General features: G+C 37.6%; 1 protein-coding gene across 4 annotated transcripts in view; it reads left to right on the top strand.

Moving 5' to 3' along the window:
• The first annotated feature begins 6,146 nt into the window (after positions 1–6,146).
• Positions 6,147–19,953, top strand: part of prkag2b (protein kinase, AMP-activated, gamma 2 non-catalytic subunit b) — a 34,318-nt gene continuing 20,511 nt past the window's right edge. Inside the window, exons 1-3 of one of the 4 annotated variants that reach the window (XR_014206530.1) lie at positions 6,147–6,670; positions 12,834–12,905; positions 15,325–15,571. Coding sequence is in view for 3 of the 4 variants with exons in the window: in XM_082171839.1 (XP_082027965.1) it covers positions 6,584–6,670; positions 12,834–12,905; positions 15,325–15,571 (406 nt within the window). In the remaining variant the exon portion in view is untranslated. Of the gene's footprint in view, positions 6,671–12,833; positions 12,906–13,842; positions 14,507–15,198; positions 15,572–19,953 lie in introns of those variants that run through there. The other 3 variants (XM_082171841.1, XM_082171839.1, XM_082171840.1) reach the window with 3 other exon arrangements.

Below are 19,953 nucleotides of genomic sequence, written 5' to 3'. Positions count from 1 at the left end.
TTGATGCACAACTTATTTTTCTTCTGGTAATGTGTTACAGTTTTATTGAGATGCTATTATACTTTTGATCAATATTTTAAATTATTTTTTATTATGTGTTTTCTGTTTTAATTTAAAAGTTTATTGTGTTTTTTTCATTTGTATGTCTATAGTTTTTATTAATTATTTCAGTTTTAATTATTTTAGTACATCAACTTAAACTAAATGAAAACGAGAAATGTTGCAATTAGCTGTAATAAAATAAATGTGTTTTTTTTTTTACTTTTTAATTTATTTCAGTTCAAATTTATTTTATATTAAGTGACAGTTTTTTTTTTTTTTCATGTTTTTACTTTTAGTTAACTATAACCGTGATGTGTTGATAATTTTGGAGGTATGCAAGCTATGCAAGATTTAATAACATTTAAAACATTTCAGCCTTCAGCAATTTTATTCTGTGCATTAAAGGCATTTTCGCACCTAACGGCACAAACCAGATTTGAAATGAAAACAATGGAGCTTTTGACAGCGGGGGACAATCATTCTGCCTAACAACAGATCTTCATTTTATCTCAGGGAGGGGGCCGTATGTAGAAGTACATGATGTTAAAAGAGCCTCTCGCCTTCCTGGGACAGAAAAACACTACAGCACACCCTGAGGCCTCTGGTAACTCATGTTATACTGACTGTGTTCTTCAACCATAACAAGGTCCATGAATGATGATCCTGATCTGACAGTGATGAACTAGTCTTATTTCATGTTCCATGTTATAGTCTTTGACACTGTTTTCACTTTTTTGTTTTATTACTAATATGGTACTTGATTATTGTTTAAATTAGCTTGCTTTAATTTAATATCAACATCAACAAATGGATATAATACCATGTGTATTTATATACAGTGGTGTTAAACAGTATGTAGGCCACACCCCAATACAAAGGTCAGTCTTTAGTTAGAATCTATTATTATTATTATTATTTTTATTATTATTATTTTCATAACATTTTTTGCTACCATGATGTACAGCTTATTGTGGCCAGGAACTGCCCATTTAGACAGGAAGACAGTCTGAATGACATGTAAAATGAATATAAAAAAATATTTTGGCCTAATTTAAGATTTATGTATTTGAATTGCATAATATTTCCATCCATTTGGATTTCAGTTTTAAAATAAACTAATAAACTTAATGTTATTTACATTTGTCAGTTATACATAAATGAATCAGGTCCCTTCTTCAAGCTAAATGTGTGTGTGTGTGTGTGTGTGTGTGTGTGTGTGTGTGTGTGTGTGTGTGTGTGTGTGTGTGTGTGTGTGTGTGTGTGTGTGTGTGTGTGTGTGTGTCCGTATGTGCGTGCGTCCATTTTAACCATAACAGTGGTTTGCAAAGCAATTTGTAGTCAGTTGTTACACTGTCCAAAAAAATATTCTTCCAATTTATCTACATTTCAAATCCCAGGCAATTTATTCATAATCAGGAGGTTGTCCCACCAGTTTCATCTTGAGAGCTGACTGAACTGGAACAATGCGCGATGCTGACCAGAATAAAGCAGGCTGTTTGGCCAATACCAGAAAACATGTATGAAAATGATGAAAACCAAAACCTTTGACCAAAAATACATCATGCCGTATGTCAGTCATGATGGAAGCATTTGGTTTCAGGCTGCTTTTCTGCCTCAAAGAAAGGCCATCTGATGATCAGTCAAACACAAATTGTTATACCGTATTTGAGGATAAAGATGTAATGGTCTGGTGTTATTTTAAAGACCCATGTTTGGGGTTTCATTTATTTATGTATTTTATACAATCGTTAATGGTAACCTTTGTCGTGGATCATTTACAACACATTATAGGTTACAAACTGAGGCAATTAGCTCAATTAAAGTTCTTCATGTTTAACTTGGTTGACATCCCTGCAAATAATAAAGGATTATACTTCTGCTTTCCTTAATTAAGACAAAGCCTCACTGGGTTACTATGTGGAATCATTAATAAAAGGCGCCACCTGCTGGTAAACAGAAAATAAAATGAGAGTCATCACATCACATCACACATCACATCTTCTTCTGCTTATCCGGGGCCGGGCAGCAGTCTAAGCAGAGACGCCCAGACTTCCCTCTCCCTGGACACTTCCTCCAGCTCTTCCGGGGGGGGGGGGGGGGGCACCGAGGCGTTCCCAGGCCAGCCGGGAGACATAATCCCTCCAGGGGGCATCTGGAACAGATGCCCGAGCCACCTCAGCTGGGTCCTCTCGATGTGGAGGAGCAGCGGCTCTACTCTGAGCTCCTCCTGAGTGACCGAGCTCCTCACCTTATCTCTAAGGGAGCGCCCAGCCACCCTGCGGAGAAAGCTCATTTCGGCCGCCTGTATCCGGGATCTTGTCCTTTCGGTCATGACCCACGGCTCATGACCATAGTTGAGAGTAGGAACGTAGATTGACCGGTAAATCGAGAGCTTCGCCTTGCAGCTCAGCTCTTTCTTCACCACGACAGACCGGTACATCGACCGCGTTACTGCAGAAGCTGCACTGATCCGTCTGTCAATCTCCCGTTCCAGCCTTCCCTCACTCGTGAACAAGACCCCAAGATACTTAAACTCCTCCACTTGAGGCAGGAACTCTCCACCAACCTGAAGTGGGCAAGCCACTCTTTTCCGACTGAGAACCATGGCCTCGGATTTGGAAGTGCTGATTCTCATCCCAGCCGCTTCACACTCGGCTGCAAACCGTCCCAGTGCATGCTGAAGGTCCTGGTCTGAAGGGGCCAGCACGACAACATCATCCGCAAAAAGCAGAACGAAATCGTTTGGTCCCCAAACCTGACACCCTCCGGCCCCTGGCTGCGCCTAGACATTCTGTCCATAAAGATTATGAACAGAACCAATGACAAAAGGCAGCCCTGCCGGAGTCCAAAATGCACCGGGAAAAAGTATGACTTGCTCCCGGTGCATGCTGGACTCCAGCAGGGCTGTCCTTTGTTGAGGCTGCCCTAAAATGAGAGAGTTTGAGAAATTAAAAATAACTGCAATGTGCTTTGCAACTGCAAAGAAAATATAAAACATAACTGGGCCAAGTTATACAGTTATGGTAACACTGTGGCCAATAAAAAACCTGAAAAGTGCAACAGCTGACTTTAAATGTCCATAAGATTTTATGATGTCTACATGTTTTTGTCACGATTACTTGTGTCTTAATATTATTAACATATTTGGGGAAGTTGTTATACCCTGTGTGAGCAAAGTCAGTAAGTTTTAGTCCAATACAATTACATTAACTAGCATTTTCGGGGGAAATAAAATCCTCTCCGGGTCAAAATGACCCGAACACAATGACCGGGACACACAATACACTATGACCGAAACCGAAGTTTCAGGTAGGCCTTCAAATCTACACTTGATGTTGTTGCATGGCTTTCCTGAAAGAGCACACTGCGTAGGGACCCTGTGAATCAGAACATGACTTGCGTCTATGAATAGGATTGAGAGAGAGAGAGAGAGAGAGAGAGAGAGAGAGAGAGAGAGAGAGAGAGAGAGAGAGAGAGAGAGAGAGAGAGAGAGAGGGAGGAAGAGTGGAAACCTGAGCCTGTTGACACTCAATTTTACACGACTGGCTGCAGAATATCAAATGAACTAAACATCAACACAACCACTGTGCTCTGAAGGGCAATATTGCATAATGATGAACTAAAAGAAATTATCACTTTATTGTGGGATATGAAACATTAGAGTCATTGTCCGAGCGCACTAAATTCAGTTTGCTCTATTGGATCCATAATGAAGATCGAATTGACTGATCAATCTAGCATATCCTCAGAGACACATGAAAACAATGCAGAAATGTAATAATTATCAAACTGATTTTAGCAAAAAGTGTGATGTGATGTTTTAAAGCAATTTTTGTGTTGCAATCTATACAATCCCTTCATCTCACAATACTGTATCTGCTTCCAGGTATTAAACCTGGCAGAGAATCCATAATGACTCAGGAGTCATTAGGTCTGTTGATTGCTCTACAGAGTCCTATTACAGCCAAGCTATATGAGTCCATTTTGCAGGACCAGCTGCACCCCATATTCAAACACTGCTCCATTATGATGATCCCGTATTCCAGGATGATAATGTCTTCACACACACTGCTACACAAATACAAACGCCAGGATGAAATCAGACACCTCCGAAGGCCTCCCGAATCACCAGATCTAAACATTAATAAATCTGAGGAAGCGCTGAGCAGATGTTCAGCCTCTATGTAGTTATTCAAATGCAATATTTTCAAGTTTATGTAAAATACTAAAAGCACTGAGTGTTTTACTGCAGAATTGCCTTTTTTTATGCATGTAGACTCCATAGATCTATAAAACTACTACTGAGTCTCACCACAAAACAAATTAACATAATCTAATAATAATCCTGTTTACCATTCAAGCAAACAAAAAACAACAACTTTATTTTAGTTTAGTTTTATGAAGAAATCTCTTTGATTCAGTGGCCCCAAAAAGTATTAGGCTGTTTAAGTCTTTAAAATGCATGCTTTTTTCATTTCCTTTCCATATATTTTGGTGTTTCACAAAAGAAAGTGTGTTAGATAGATGATGAAACAAAAGATATATTGAGTGATGTATAATTTGTTTGCAAAATAAGCCAATTGTAGGGTCTGTGTAACAATAAGTGCTCCCATCAAATAGCTTTTACATGTACTAAGACCACTAATATTTTCGCTAAGAAAGGGAAGTGGAATGTGTAATAGCCTATGTTGTTTGCACACATTCAATACTAAATAAAGTTGTTGATTTAGGGTACAATACAGTAGCGCCCCCTAGAGACTGCATTATGCAACTCCAATGACTGTTCTATAAAACGTTGAACTACAGACAATGTTCATATTTGAAGACCAGATTTGGTATTAATTAAGCCTAAAATTTACGTTACCATCGGTAATAGGGTAAGTGGAGCATGTGAACTACTTTGTCACAACTACTTGCACAACATATCAAATACATTTAATAACAAATGTGAAACGCTTATTGAATTTTCTCCTATTATCTTTGCCTTGACATGATAAGTAGGATAACATGTTAAGTAGGATAAGACTGGTTTATGGATATGGGTCTTGCTAGAGAATCATTTGGTTTCAGTGCAGGCTTTAGTTCTACTAAACTATGGCAACATGTAACATTTAATCCTTAAAATGTACTAGTAGGTTCATTTATTATCTATTTTCATGCTAGTAGGCTACTTATTTTGTAGACACTATGGTGTAGTTTTATTTTTATTTTATTTTGAGTGTAGCTATTATTTCCAGTGCTCCTGATGGCCAGTACATGCCTGCTAGTAAATATAGTATCTAATAAATAAGTACCAATTGAATAGGCATTAGTATCTAATGAATAAGTAGGCTGCAGGCTACTATGTCTATTTAATAGGTAGGCCAACTAGTATCTAATCAATGAGTACCAGTATCTAATAGGCCAATTAAGAACTAATAAGTAGTAGGCCTAGTATCTTTTAAAAGGTAGTAGCCTACAAGCACCTAAAGAATAAGCTTTAGTAGCTATAGCTAAAGAATAAGCACTAGTAGCTAATGAAAAGTACTAGTAGCCTATGGAATAGATATAGTAGCCTATATCTACAAAATAAAAATAAGTAGTAGCTTGAAAATAAAGTAGCTACGTTTTACGGATTAAATGTTAAAACTGCTTGCCATAACTAAACAGCCTGCTTGCAGATAGCACACGTAGGCCTATACGTCTGCAAGATGTCTGTTAAAGATCACTTCATCTGGAAAGCATCTGCTGTTTAGGCTACTTTAAGATGTCAGTTTTACATTCATTCTCAAACATCTTACAATACTTTTAATGGTCACCAAAACTATTGGTTACCATAACAAAAATCTTCAAAATATCTAATAAAGTCATACAGGTTCGAGCGACCTGGGTGAGCCTAATGACAGATTTTGCATTTTTGTTGGAACTAGCTCTTTAAGAATGATGGGTGTGCGGTAACGACCAGACGACGTTTTTCTTTGCTTTATTTTGGTTATTTACAATATAGGCTAGGCTAGGCTAGGCATAATATAAAAATAGGCTACAAATACATATGCTTGAATTAATACGGGTGGTCTTTGTAAAGATTTAATAATTTTGTCACGACTGTCTTATTTGAATGAATGGATGAATGGAAAGTGACAGTCAGTGGAACTCGGTCAGCTGACACCAGTTTCACACTCGCTCAGGCAGATGAACTTCTGAGATAAAGTCTAACTGAGGTAAATAAAACTCTCTTCTTTGCAACAGTGTATTCTGCTACGACTTTACAGCACTTCACCATGCAGTGGAAGGGTGTGCGCAGCTCCGGGCGAATCGCCTGCTCGGTGCGGGAATCGAACCCATGACAGAAGCGGAGTTGAATGCGGATGTCCTCCACGGCGCGCTGACACTGATAAGGAACTGGAGTGTCGGGATGTGCTCGTTTTAAGTCAGACGAGCTTCTGCTGTATCTCCACATTACGGACGACTACTTCTCTGATCGGTAAACTGGAGTGAATCAATTCGCGAGTGGAGAGCGTTTCCCCCTTCATATTAAGAGAAGAATTATAACTGCAGAAAAATGGGAAGTACAGTGATGGACTCCAAGAAAAAGGACTGTACTAAGAAATCCTCAAAGAAAAAGCGATCTCTGCACCTAAACATGCCAGTGAGTTTATTTTCGCATGTAACGTTTCCTTTAAGCCTGTTTTATGCTTCTGCGTCGAATCGACGGCGTACCCCCGCGGACCCCTCTGCGTCGACGCGAACCTCGACGCGACCCCTCCGCCGTAGCTTGACGTGCACCTCCAAAAAATTGTAACTACGCGTCGCGGTGACGCAGACCGCAGGGGCTGTGATTGGTCAGATTATACATCATTGTGACACTGAAGACTGGAGAAATGATTCTGAAAATTCAGTTTTGATCACAGGAATAAATTACACTTTACTGTATATTCACATAGAAAACAGCTGTTTTAAATTGTAATAATATTTCACAATTATACTGTTTTTGCTTTGTATTTTTAATCAAATAAACACAGCTGGTGAGCAGAAGAGACTTCTTTTAAAAACATTAAAAATCTTACCGATCTAAAACTTTTGACCGGTAGTGTATGTATATATTTATATATATTCTTTTCTTTTTTTTGTTGTTGCTAGAAATAAACTTCAATCAATCAAATCAATGTTTGTTTTGAAAAAAAGTTTGTTGTTTATTTACAATACAATGATCACGGGTACATCATGGATATCAAGTAATTAACCAAGTTAACATGTTTCCCGTCGAGGCTTCCAACGCAGTTTGGGAAGTTCCAAAGTCGCCAGAAATCTGAAGCAATAGCTTCCCACTGGCTGGTTGAAGGGCAGGGCAAAAATTCGGGCTACAGCGCTTTGCAGACCTCCGATACTATGCGGGACACCGTGGTCGCACCCATTTTGTAGCCCAACCCGGGGATCTGTTGGTTTGCACCCGAAGATAAAATCTTTAAAGTCACTGCCAGTCTCTGAGCGAGGTCAATAGGCATACTGTGTGTAGTCTGATGCTGTAGTAACGGCTTTAAACGATGAACAAGATCGTCAAATCGACCTTTCGACATCCGAAAATACTTCAAGTGCATTTCTTCGTCCAAGTCCCTCAGCGGTCGAACAACCGTAACAAATTCGCCAATCCTTCCCCTGTCTTCGTGCACTGGTCGTACAGACCACCTTCGCTGACGTCTTCTTTTTCTTCTACGATTAAACATTTGCAATAAAATCATTTGTTGTTCAACGTTGATTAGCTCCAGCTGCAACAACACTCTCTCTCTTTCGCTCGCGTCGGAAATGAAAAAGCGGAACCGGCGCATGGAACCAAAACAAACTAGGAAAGAGATTCGCGAACCACACCACCCCCTAGCGTTCTGGCGGTGAAATGCACCGCGATGCAACGCAACCCGACGCAGAACCATAAAACGGTCACGACGCCGTTGGAGTGACGGCGTAGCTACGCCGTGGAGTTGACGCAGAAGCATAATGAGGCTATGTGTCGACAATTCCGCGTGAGTGCTGCGTATGGCGCCTGGAACTGTCTTTAAAATAGGCTAACTGTTACACTATGTGATCTCATTGTTTACATTTAAACGTTCTTCTGATGCAATTTTGGAATGCTAGATGTTCTATTTTCAGAACGTCTTTATGTTACATATTGTCAGTAATAAGTTATTGCAACTTATTAAGCTAACATTTTTTTCAGTCGATGTGTTTTGATTTGCTTTATTAGGTAGCCTACTCCTGTGCTATTTATCTAATTACAATCGTGCGAAAAGTATATATTTGGTAAGAAATCACTTCTGCTTGAGCTATATCAGAGCTGTCAAAACATGAGTTGCAAGGAACCGCCCCCGCCCCGCTACGAACGCGTGTTGCAAACATGAACGCGTGTGTTGAACAGGCCTAACGTTACGTTTGTTTGCGTACGACAACAAAACAGAGCGCACGCGCTAGTGTATTGCTAACGTTTCCAAGAGTATTGCCCGAAATATACGCTTGAAATTTTACTGTACATGGTTTGGTACGTCATGCTGTTCCATGAGCCTGGCTGTTTAGAAAGCTGAAAGAGGAAGTAAAGGAGTGAAACAGCTGTAAGAGAGCCGTGACTCATCATAGCGTTACATCTCTCTCTCTCTCTCTCTCTCTCTCTCTCTCTCTCTCTCTCTCTCTCTCTCTCGGAGACATTAAGTAAGTTTACTACTGAAGCCATGTCACCTTGCGTTCTTTATCCAAGTGATTTCTCATAGCATTTGTAGATCCCTCTCAGGTTTTCAAAGGGATGCAACATCATCTAGTCTACTGCTTATAGCTGACAATATTATTTTCAGGCACCATGCTGCTAAGAAATTAGTTTCAATCTTTATCTACTGCCCCTCATGATCCATATATGATTATTTTTCCCAGTGGAACATTAAAAGAATGTTTAAAGAATATTCACACAGCTCTTTTCCAAGATTTTTCTTAGTGATTAGTGAAAAAACAAACAAACAAAACAAAAAAAACCAGTTTGAACAAGTAGGCCTATGTTATGCTTGGTCATGACGCATGAGAGAATCAATGGCCTTCTGGCTTCAATGATGTCAAACCTGTAATGCTGACGCACCATTTTTGAAATGAATTCAAACACAAATGAAAGATTCAACTGAGAGAAAACTGTTAGTGCCTTATGTCATTTTCTTTCTGTTCCTCGCACAAAGCTGTATAGAGCTTAAGGATATAATACAGAAGTTCTATGGACTATTTTTATAGGCATTTTATTGGACCTAATAGCAGTGAACTTTCGATAATGACAAAGAGCTGTGTAAAAATTCCTCCCTCTAAAGTTGAGATGAATCGGAAGTAGCGACAGATCATTTCTTTCTTGTTGTGACGTATATCAGACAGAAAATTGTTGAGGGGATTTTAAGATGTGGATGTTGTTGTCAAAAGTGGAGGCAGATGGACCTCATTTTTAAAAATGAAACATGCACGTATGCATTTAAGAAATATATACGGTGAAATTCCATTTCATGACAACTTTAAGCTTATCCTTTTTTGTTTCACAGAATAAATTACAGCACACAGGTTTGGTACAACATGCGCAGGAGTAAATACTGATAGAGGTGGTGATTTGCGAATGAATTGTTCCTTTAAAATGGCCTACTCTTTAAAGCTGTTTTTTTGCTGTGTATCTGAACACTCTGCAAAAAACATTCCTCTTCCAGTGCTGCAGAATGGCTAAAGTTCTCTGTTTCTCATTAGAAAAACACCCATTATGCGAGACTAAAGTCTCTCTCTTGTAAATATCATATCATGTAGGTCTTAAATGTTTGTTTGTGGTCCATAAAGCAAAGGTCTTCTTTTGGCGCCTTCCAAAGCTATCAAATGATAATATGAACAAAAAAAGCCGCCTGCTCTACCTTACAATATCTACAGTTTCATGTTTAGTTTCGGTTCAGGAAAAATAGTTTAAACACGCTTTTCCGATATTAGCATGCTGAATATTTATTTTTCTAGAAACAACACATTTTAAAATGATATTCCTGTACCTGTACTGTAGCCTAAAGATCACTTCATGTTTGTATATCATGAAAAGTCCCATTGGGAGAAACATACTGTAGCTCTTTTGTTTGTTTGTTTGTTTGTTTTTACAATAATGACCACTGTGTTAAGATGTGGGATTTCCATTTATTCATCTGCCTCTATATTCATAACATCTCTGTCAATATGAGAGGTGTGTCCTGGCTCCGCTCATAAAGGACTCTCTGTTCAAATGCTGCAGTTTGGGAGGGGTTTGGAAATTAAGACATCTAAAATATTGGCCGCAAGACAAAATCCCTGGCACCCGAATAAAAATATTTGTAACTGTGCTCATTACTGAATAACATTAAATTGAACGCTTCAGACATAATCTGGAATGTAATATTTTGGTATTGTCAGAGGTGTATTTTGACTATGATTGCTACAGTGGTAGCGTTTGGTAGATTGGTTCTGGTCATTGTCTGTGAAGACAAAATTCCTACCTGTCAGCGGTTGCTATGTTTATTTGTGGTACTTGTTAATGCAACTTGTTGAGGATGGCAAGCAATAGCAACCATCTTTGCATCATGTCAAAAAATGGATTAGTAGAACAGTTCATCATTTGGTGCAATAGTGTTCTGCTATTCCAGTATATTCATTATGTAAATAAAATACACATCTTTCATAGATGACATGTTAAGCGCTGCAGTAAAGGAAGTAGTTTATCAATGCAATGTCAGAAAGTGAAATTTAGGTAGGCCTACTTTAGCATAACAATATAGTTACAATAGTTTCTAATTTTTATTTTAAAAATGTCAGTATGCATTAAGAGGTTTGGTCTGGACCTTATAAGAGTCCTATACACTAGTTGGTTAAACTAGTTGGACAAGAGTAGCAAGTATTGTGAACTGCTAATGAATTTAATAAATTGAGCGTGTAAATGCATCATCGTGTGCTTTCATTCAACTTAGCCTTGGCAACTTTTGGCGAGTTGGAGAACCTGAGGTAAACAAAGGGTGTAGTGTAACTCACTGCTGAGTCAAGGTTATTAACAGTGTTCGGGAAAGTTACTTTAAGTAATGCATTACAATATTGCGTCACTACCTAAAAAACGAATTTGCGTTACTTAGTTACTTTGTATTAATGCTTTACGTCACTTTTTCTCATCTGGGCTTGCTTCTTTGTTTTTTAATAAAAAAAACATATTTGTCAAATGTACATGCCCTTTCACATACTGTAAAAAAAAATTACATCCCCAAGTCAAAAATTTCAAGTGACCGATAACATCTACATTTTTCAATTAGTCTGACGTATTATTTCTCATTGAGCCAATGTTAACAGACTATTGCAACAAGAATTTCACTTGGGCCAATTGAAAAATTTAGATGTTATCGGTCACTTGAAATTTTTGATTTGGGAGGGTTAGAATTTTTTTACAGTGCACCAAAAGTTGAAATGAATAAGCCTCAGGATGAAGGATTCAAATTCACGCCTCTACAGAAAAAAGTTCAACACTCAAGTAACAAAACTAAAGAATGGAACACAAATGTGATCATTTTTGCTTATTAGTATGGTTGAATTGGATCATAGAGGTTGGCAGCAAAGACATTGGTTAATAAAGTGAGATTAAATACATAAAGTGTATTTGTGTTATTTAGCATATTAAATCATTGCGGGTTTGCGTGATATTCAGAGTTTGGATTTCACTGTTTTATTCATTTTAAGGAATACATTTGTGCAAGTGAGATGAGTAAATGTATGCTTACATTTAGTCTAAAAGTACATGTGTACATAAAACACACAACACCTCTGCATCTTACTCCTGATTTCTCTCAACATGCGGACAGGAGAGCTGTCAGTCAATAAATGGGAAATCAAAGTAAGTTGTATTACTTTTTTGAAAAAGTAACTCAGATATTTTCTTGTAAATTTAAAAGTAATACGTTACTTTAGTTACTTGAAAAAAGCAATCTGATTATGTTACTCACATTACTTTCTTGTAATACGTTACCCCCAACAATGGTTATTTCAGCCAAATACTTAGCTTAGTTACTTTTACTAAAGGGAATTTGAATGATTGTTGCTTTTTGTATGCAAAACTATTTGCATTTAGTTTTTCTCAGTTTTCCGAGTTACCTTACTTTTACTAAATCATTCTTCGTATGAATGCAACACACATTTTAGTGCCATAATACATCTTTGTGTACATTGTTTGAAACGCATTAGGTCATTCTTTTGTGGAAGTGAAACATCTAAAAACCAATTGTGTTTGAGCTACGCTTTGTTCAGTGTCTACTCTTTTAAGAATGTTGAATAAATGTTGAACAGTTGCCTAAAACATGTCCAAACTTTGACATGACCCCCCACAGTGAGTTTTTTTTTCAAGCCCAACAAAAAGGCATCGTGCTACAAAACCAACCAATGTTTGATCCTGTTCCCAGTCTGCCTTCATTGAATAAAAGATTAGAGAGTCCATTTTGTCTTTCTTTATGAGTATAAGAAATGTCTGGCAGAGCAATGTATGCTTGCCGAGCGTCTCACTTACATAGTGATAAATCATATCTTAAATGGCTGTTTAAACCCAATTTTGTACATTATTTAACATCATCTGCTTAAAGAATAATGAGGTTAGCGATTGCAAAATCAGATTGATTCTGTTAAGCTTCATTCATTGTTTCTTCATTCATTCACTATTTTCTGAAGTCATTGATTTAAAATACCTTTTTTTCTCTCTTTAAAAGACCATGTTTTGAGTCGTATGGTTTGGCTTTTATCGTTAACTCTGATGTGTTGTCTTTTAACAGGATTTGAGCACATTGGAATCCTCTCTTATAGACGGAGAGACTGACAGATCTGGAAAAGATGAAATACAAAAGGTAAAATACACAAACCAGTATTTGTCCATGTAGAGCGTTCCAAATCATTAATTTCAGCATGCTGCCTTACTGTATAAAGCTGCTGTATGTAGAGAGTAGAGAGCAAAACTAGGTCACTAGGTTTTGGAACAGAGCCTTTGCATGTGCGATTTGAAGGAATTATATGTGGATTGTTACATGATGAGTTATATTACACATAAATAGTACTGACTTGTCCAAACATATTCTTTGTTGGCAAAAAAAACAAAACAAAAAAAACAGATTGTGCCAGTGCTGCCCATACTAGTTTTGTTGCTAGATTGGCATAGAAAGGTTGGGCTGATACGTTAGGGAAACCTGCTCATGAATAAAAGGCGAGGCAAACTTTCTTTTCACATGCTGTTCTTTCAGTTTCATACTCAACAATTGAAATGCTGTCTCTACGTCCACGGTTATGGATGATGATTTTGCAGAGTAAGGGAAAAAACTATGCCAGCACTTAAATGTGCCAGAATTACTAAGTGAAGTATATAAATGGCAGTATTTGTAATAGGTCAGAGTGAAATGGTCATGCCATGCACAAGTAGTTCTGCATTATTTAGCACCATATTACTGCTAACTCTAATGGCTTTTATATTTATTTACTTATTTATTTATTTAAAAATGATTCACACAGCCTTGGACGTTTTCACGTTTTCTTATTTTAATTACAGCATCTAATATTTATATCTCACCCACTCAGAGCTAAGCTTTAAGGTGACGCCTACCCTTCCCCTTGTAATCAAAGGCCAAGCAAAGCTGGGCCAATGAAAACAGCCTGTGAAGCAACCGCAGCCTAGTGAATGGGCACATTAGCAAATAAACAATCTAAGTGTTTGCCAAAGAGTTGAAGGTCAGTACTTTGAAATACTAACTATTTAGGGCACTAGACGCACTGCTGGCTTAACTTGAAACTGATTGTTCATTGTGCAATGAGGTTTGAGAAAACATGCTTGCTTTCAGGTTGCCTTTGTGTACTAAGATCAGCCACACAGAACAGCTAAACTTTGAAATAGTTAATATACTGATATTTGTAGTTAATTTACTAACTATACTTTGGTAACTTAACAAATCTTTTATAAAGTTGCCAAAGGATAGTTAATAAATGTATCTATAGTTAATAATAAGTCAGTACACTTAATATTACAGGATTGTTTTGAAGCCTTGATTTGACTTGAAGCCTTGAGGTAACTACACTATCTCTTCTCCAATTCTTGTTGAAAATATTTCTCCTTCAGCGTTTGTTGTGCAATGTTTTGGCTTTGTCTTGCTATTTTCAAGTAGTATGCTGATGTAGTGATATTCTCATCCTGTTTCACCCTGGTATCACATCAATGCATTGAAGCACTTCACTCTCGCTTCAACTTCATGGCAAAGCTCTCTGTTCCTGCCTGATTCAAAAGTCTCAAACTTCAAAACTACTGGGCAGATACAGCTTATGTTTCAGGAGATTCCATATCGATTGTCTGTTATTGAGCTGGAGATACCATGTTTTATACAAAATGAAGTGTGGAATGTTGGACACTTCATGCACTCAGTTGTCACAGCTTTCCTTACGTAGCAGAAGCGGAGGGAGGGGGGAAGTATAATATAATGGGGCTTTTCCACTGCATGGTTCGGCTCGGTACGGTTCGACTCGGCGTGGAACGGTTCGGTTCGCTTCGCTTTTCCACTGCGTGGTACGACTCGGCTCGGTACGGCACGGTTCGGTTCGCTTTAGCTCGGTTGCTTTTCCACTGCAGTTAGTACCGCTTCAAAGTGGGTGGGACTGCCATTACATCATCATATTAAATGCGAATTTTTCATTCCGTGTTTCCCCATCCACTCCTCGGCAACCAACGAGAGGAACGTCTGCACCTCGTCCACTGACCACGATTCAGCCATTTCTTTTTTTGAAGTTTATACTCTTTTTTTTTTTAAGCAAATACTTTTAAAACAGGTGCTACAGCGTTGGCTGTTGTCCACTGGCTTTTTAAATCTAGCGGGTTTAGTGTCTCGTGTCGTAAATACAATGACGCTGGTAGTGATGATTCTGTCTGACCAATCAGTGATCTGCAGTGTTTTCACGTCACATTTTAGTATCGGTACGGTACGTTTGGAACGGTACGGTACGAGGTGGTACCATTTAAAGCGAGCCGTACCGTACCGTACCATGCAGTGGAAATGCGCCATAAGTGAGCCGTACCGAACCGAGCCGTACCGTACCATGCAGTGGAAAAGCGCCAAAGCGTGCCATACCGAACCGAGCCGTACCGTACCGTACCGTACCATGCAGTGGAAAAGCGATATAAGTGTATAGTGTATATTGCGTCATTTGGGACATAACTACAATCTACTTTCTCTTATAACTTCAATAACTCTAAAAGTTCATTTAATGAAAATATTTCCTTTTGTCCCACAGGGTTACAGAAGTGACTCAGCTAGCCCATGTTCGAGGTCTCCTGCCAGTCAGCCCTGTACCCCAGTTTCAGCCCCCATTTTTCCCAGGACCAGTTCAGGATCTCCTAAAACCCTCTTCCCACGACCACTATCTTCTCACCAGGACTCACCTCCCAAATCTCCCCGCCGTCTCAGTTTCAGTGGTATCTTCCGCTCCTCGTCCAGCTCAGCCCCTGCCAGCATCAAGCTCTTCTCCAGATCTAGAAAAAGTGAGACACAAGTCTATTCATTTAATATTTTCAATTGATTTGAACCCATATTCTTTTCCATTAATAGAAAATACTGCATAGTCCAGGCTTGGCGATTAATGAAATGGTAATGCAGTATAATATCCTGGCCCTGTTTTTAGGTTGTTTTCTTATTTAGCTGATGAACTTAGCTGTACCTGAGCCAATTATATTATATTATTCAAAATGATTGTACAGTCATATATACTGTAGTCACTACCTTACAATGTTTTTTTATCTTGCGCTGTGTATTTTAAGATGACAAGAATGCTGTATTGAGTAGGGTTGGATTTTAACGATTCTGATTCCAAATTTGCTTATCGATTCCTATTCCTAATTTCGATTCCAAGAAGGTAAAAAAAAAAACTTAGATATCATTCTAAGTATATATCGTTCATAGGTATCAAGTCTTATTGCAAAACAGTTCATTGTGGCTAAATACTGTACCATGAACAAAAATCAACAGGCTAAAGAACACTTACACAAGGATTTAAAAATACATAGCAAAAAAAACCTAGCCTAACTAATATCAATTTCAAGCATTATTAAAGGCAAGTAAGCACTCAGTAATTAAAAGAGAACAAATAAGCAATCGCAAAAATAAATACAATATACTGTTACACATGTGTTTTCTTTGTCAACTGTTTACGCTCACTTAAGACATAACCGACTGTGTTTACGAGAATATTTTGACATATTTTTGTGTATGTTTGTCCGTTCAAGTGCAAAAAAGGAAGATAACTCAGTTCAGTATCGCGGACTATTCAGTATTAGAGGCGGCTTTCTGTGCACACGTTTTGGATGTGTGTGCAGCACAGAAAAGTGTGTGTGCAGGAGCATAGTCTCTTGTTCCCAGATGCTTTAAAGTCATATTTAAATGCACACAAAGGAATCGATAAGAGCAATCGAAGTTTAATTTTTATAACAAGTATCCGATTCCTGACCGATTTTCAATTCCCAACCTTAGTATTGACCAATCAGTATCCAGGACCAGAACTATCCATTTTATAAATACAAATTGTTATCTATTTTATTTATATTTTATTTATATTATTCTTTCCCTCATAAAACATATCAAATTATGGCCATCAGGAGTTGAAGCACTGTATGAAGTATTTAGGTCGCAAGTGAGAGTAAATGTATTCATGTAAGTGATCTGATGTTCACTGCAGTCTCAGCTGTCTCCATGAGCATATCAATGCTGTAGATCAAGACCAAAACAGGTTACACTTTATTTCAATGGTCCACTTTACACATTATACTAACTTAGAGTAGTTCTTGTAACTTTGCAACTCCATTCAACTGCCAGAGTATTAGTGGACTGTCAGCTTAATATCTGCTAATATGTTATTTTGATGCTCTGCAACCATTCTACTCATACGTAACTTTGTAACTACATGTCAACTTATTCTATTAACCTCCCTAACCCTAACCTAGCAGTCTACTACAGTCTACTAATACTCTAATTAGAGTTAGTTGACTTGACAATCATGTAGTTGACACATTACTTATAATTAGTACAATGTCTCAAGTGGACCATCAAAATAAAGTGTAACCCAAAAACAAAACCAGCATGGTAAGAATTCAAAGAGCAACTTCCTCAGTTAGTCGGTTTTCTCTATATACTGATCACAGACCTGTTTTTGCATCTGTTCTTTTGTTATAATGGTTTTGGGGAAGCTGATTGTGCATCAGTGTCAATGGGGAATTTTAACAAGAGTTTGACTTCCTGTTGAACTGCTTTCAAAAACATCAGAACAGGAAGTGGTTAGATCATGATTTGGGTTTTCTAGCCTTTGATTTTTGAGCACATGCTATTAGGCCAAATTGTGCAGATCAAATATGCCCATTAAGCAGTTTCTTAGATAATAGGCAACAGACATGGGTGCACATTACTGTTTCTCAAGTCAGAGTCATGTCGTGGGCTGGAAATGACTTGAGTGAGGGGTTATTACAGTATTTAAAGGCCAGTCTCAGGCCTGACTTCATGTTGATAGTCTAGCTATGCTATGCAAGGGTAATTCTTGGAAGAATCAAGTTATCAATATTGTAATAAATTATTTACAATAACATTACCTAAAACATTCTTATTTAAAGCAATTTATTTGGGCTTGTTACTCTGAGTAAAGTGCATGTCAGTATCAAGAGGAAATGAATATAGATTTAATCACTTGGTCCATGGCTTTCTTTAGAATTTTTCATTTAATATCATTCTTCATTAGTTCTTATTTCCTATTTCTTAATGATGTCAGATTGTAGGCCACAAATATGTTTTTTTTATGTTTTTAATATGGCAAAAAGAAAGACATTACAAAGTGATAGGATTGAAGTGATAGGTATATACCCCAAAATGAAAATTGTCATCTTTTGCCCACCCTCATTTCTTTCTATACTTGACTTTCTTTCTTCTGTGGAACAAAAAAGATGATTTTTAATTTAAAAAAAAAAATGGAAATCTGTTGGAAATAGAAAATGAAAATCAGTTGTTTGAACCCTAACGTTCTTCAAAATATCTTTTGTGTTCAGCAGAAGAAAGTCAGTCAGATTCGGAAGGACACGAGGGGGAGCAAATGACAGAATTTTCAACCCAAACCTAATCCTAACTACTTTGAGAGTCATACTTGTTTCTAACATTTATAATATCTTGCAGCTTTATGTAACTAATTTAAGTAATGTAACTAAAATCTACAACACAAGTGGTTAGTCTTAAAGGCGCAGTAAGTGATTTCTGAGAAACATTCAACAAATCAAATGCTTTAACATTAATAGTGTGGCAGAAAAAAACACAGCACCTTCTCAGTCTGGTTTCAAGTGTTAGTTTGTGAATATGTGCACAATGATTTTCTTAACCTTGATATCTGTGTGTTAATAAAAATAAAAAATACCCTACTAAATCACTGATAATACGCCTGTAATAGGGGATGTATTATGTGGTTTATGCAATTGATCTACTCTAGCATTCTCTTCTCTACATTTGTAACATGAGCTAGTTATACTTTTATTAAATTAGATAGCCATATATTCGAGAGCCAAGGATTGACAAATCTCCCTCTCTCTTTTTTTTTTAAAGGTTTTAGTTTGAGAATCCCCCCACAGCTCTAATAATGAAGAAAAATGACCGGATTGTTTTTTTAATGATAGCTTTGTCTTTCAGTAGCAGTATTTAAAAGCTTATTTATTGCTGCACAATATCAGATCTCATCTCATTTTCAGTATATTGATATAACACTGAAGAAGTATGCAACCGAAATGTTATGGTAAATACAATATATAAATGTGATATTCTCATGGCAAAAGCCAATATTAGGTACATTTTTACATAAGCAAGAGCCTGAAGCATGTTTTCTCACTGAAAAAAACAGACATAGCTGATCTTCAGAGAAACTCCTTTATCTCTACACTACAGCTATAATTTCTAGTTGAAATGTGTTCAAGACATAAAAAGATTTTCTTAAGAAATATGGTGGCGAATGAATTTACGCACTAAATAAAAGAGCAGTGAGTCATTCTACCCTGATAGTATGAAGAGGTTTGTTTGCATCTCAGTGAGAAGAATATTCCATAAATGTGTCCAGCGTTAGAGATGGGAGTGGGAAGACTGAGGGCCTGTTATATGTTCCACACTGAATCTAAATTAATACACCTAAAAGATTCTGGGTGCTGGCCATGTTTCCAAATTGTTCTTCAATAAGAGGACTCTTCTGAAGCCTGTTTCCTTTGCCTCAGGGTCACAGACGTCAAGACACACACATTGACGAAAAGCTTTTAAAGCAATTTTCAAATTGCAAGTTTTAAGAGCTCTTTTGTATGGGCTCATGCTGATGATTGTGGTGGCACATTGAGGCTTTATGAATACATGTCTTTGTGCAAATTTGAATAATATGAAACCTGAGCATTTACATGCACTGAGATCCCAATTCATCTGTTTGACCTCCTCCACTTCTGTTAAATCATACAACAGTACATACTGCACTTATGTATTGTAAGGGTGGTTTGCCTACAGGGGTTCAGGCCGCAGGGCTGCCGAATGACTTAAGAAATGCTATCAGCAAGATGGTAGAAAACTGTACATTACCACCCACTGCTACTTATACCAACGACGTAAATAAGCGCAGTTACAATAGCTAAATATGTGGGAGAGCTTTGCTATAGTGTGACGATATTGTATTGCAATAGGTAGCATTTCAAAGTCAATACCAAATCAAAACTATATAGCACATTATTTGTAATCGACTCCAGTACTCATACCCAGCATATATGTAAAATGTTACCTGAGGGATAGAAAGAGAGAGTGAGAGAGAAAGAAAGTGTAGAGAGAAATAGACAAAGAAGGAGTGCCCCAAGAAAGGGACCCAGAGGAAAAG

This window comes from Leuciscus leuciscus, assembly GCF_965113295.1.
Source record: "Leuciscus leuciscus genome assembly, chromosome: 6".
Classification (NCBI taxonomy): Eukaryota; Metazoa; Chordata; class Actinopteri; order Cypriniformes; family Leuciscidae; genus Leuciscus; species Leuciscus leuciscus.
This window is presented reverse-complemented; position numbering and strand designations above follow the sequence as displayed.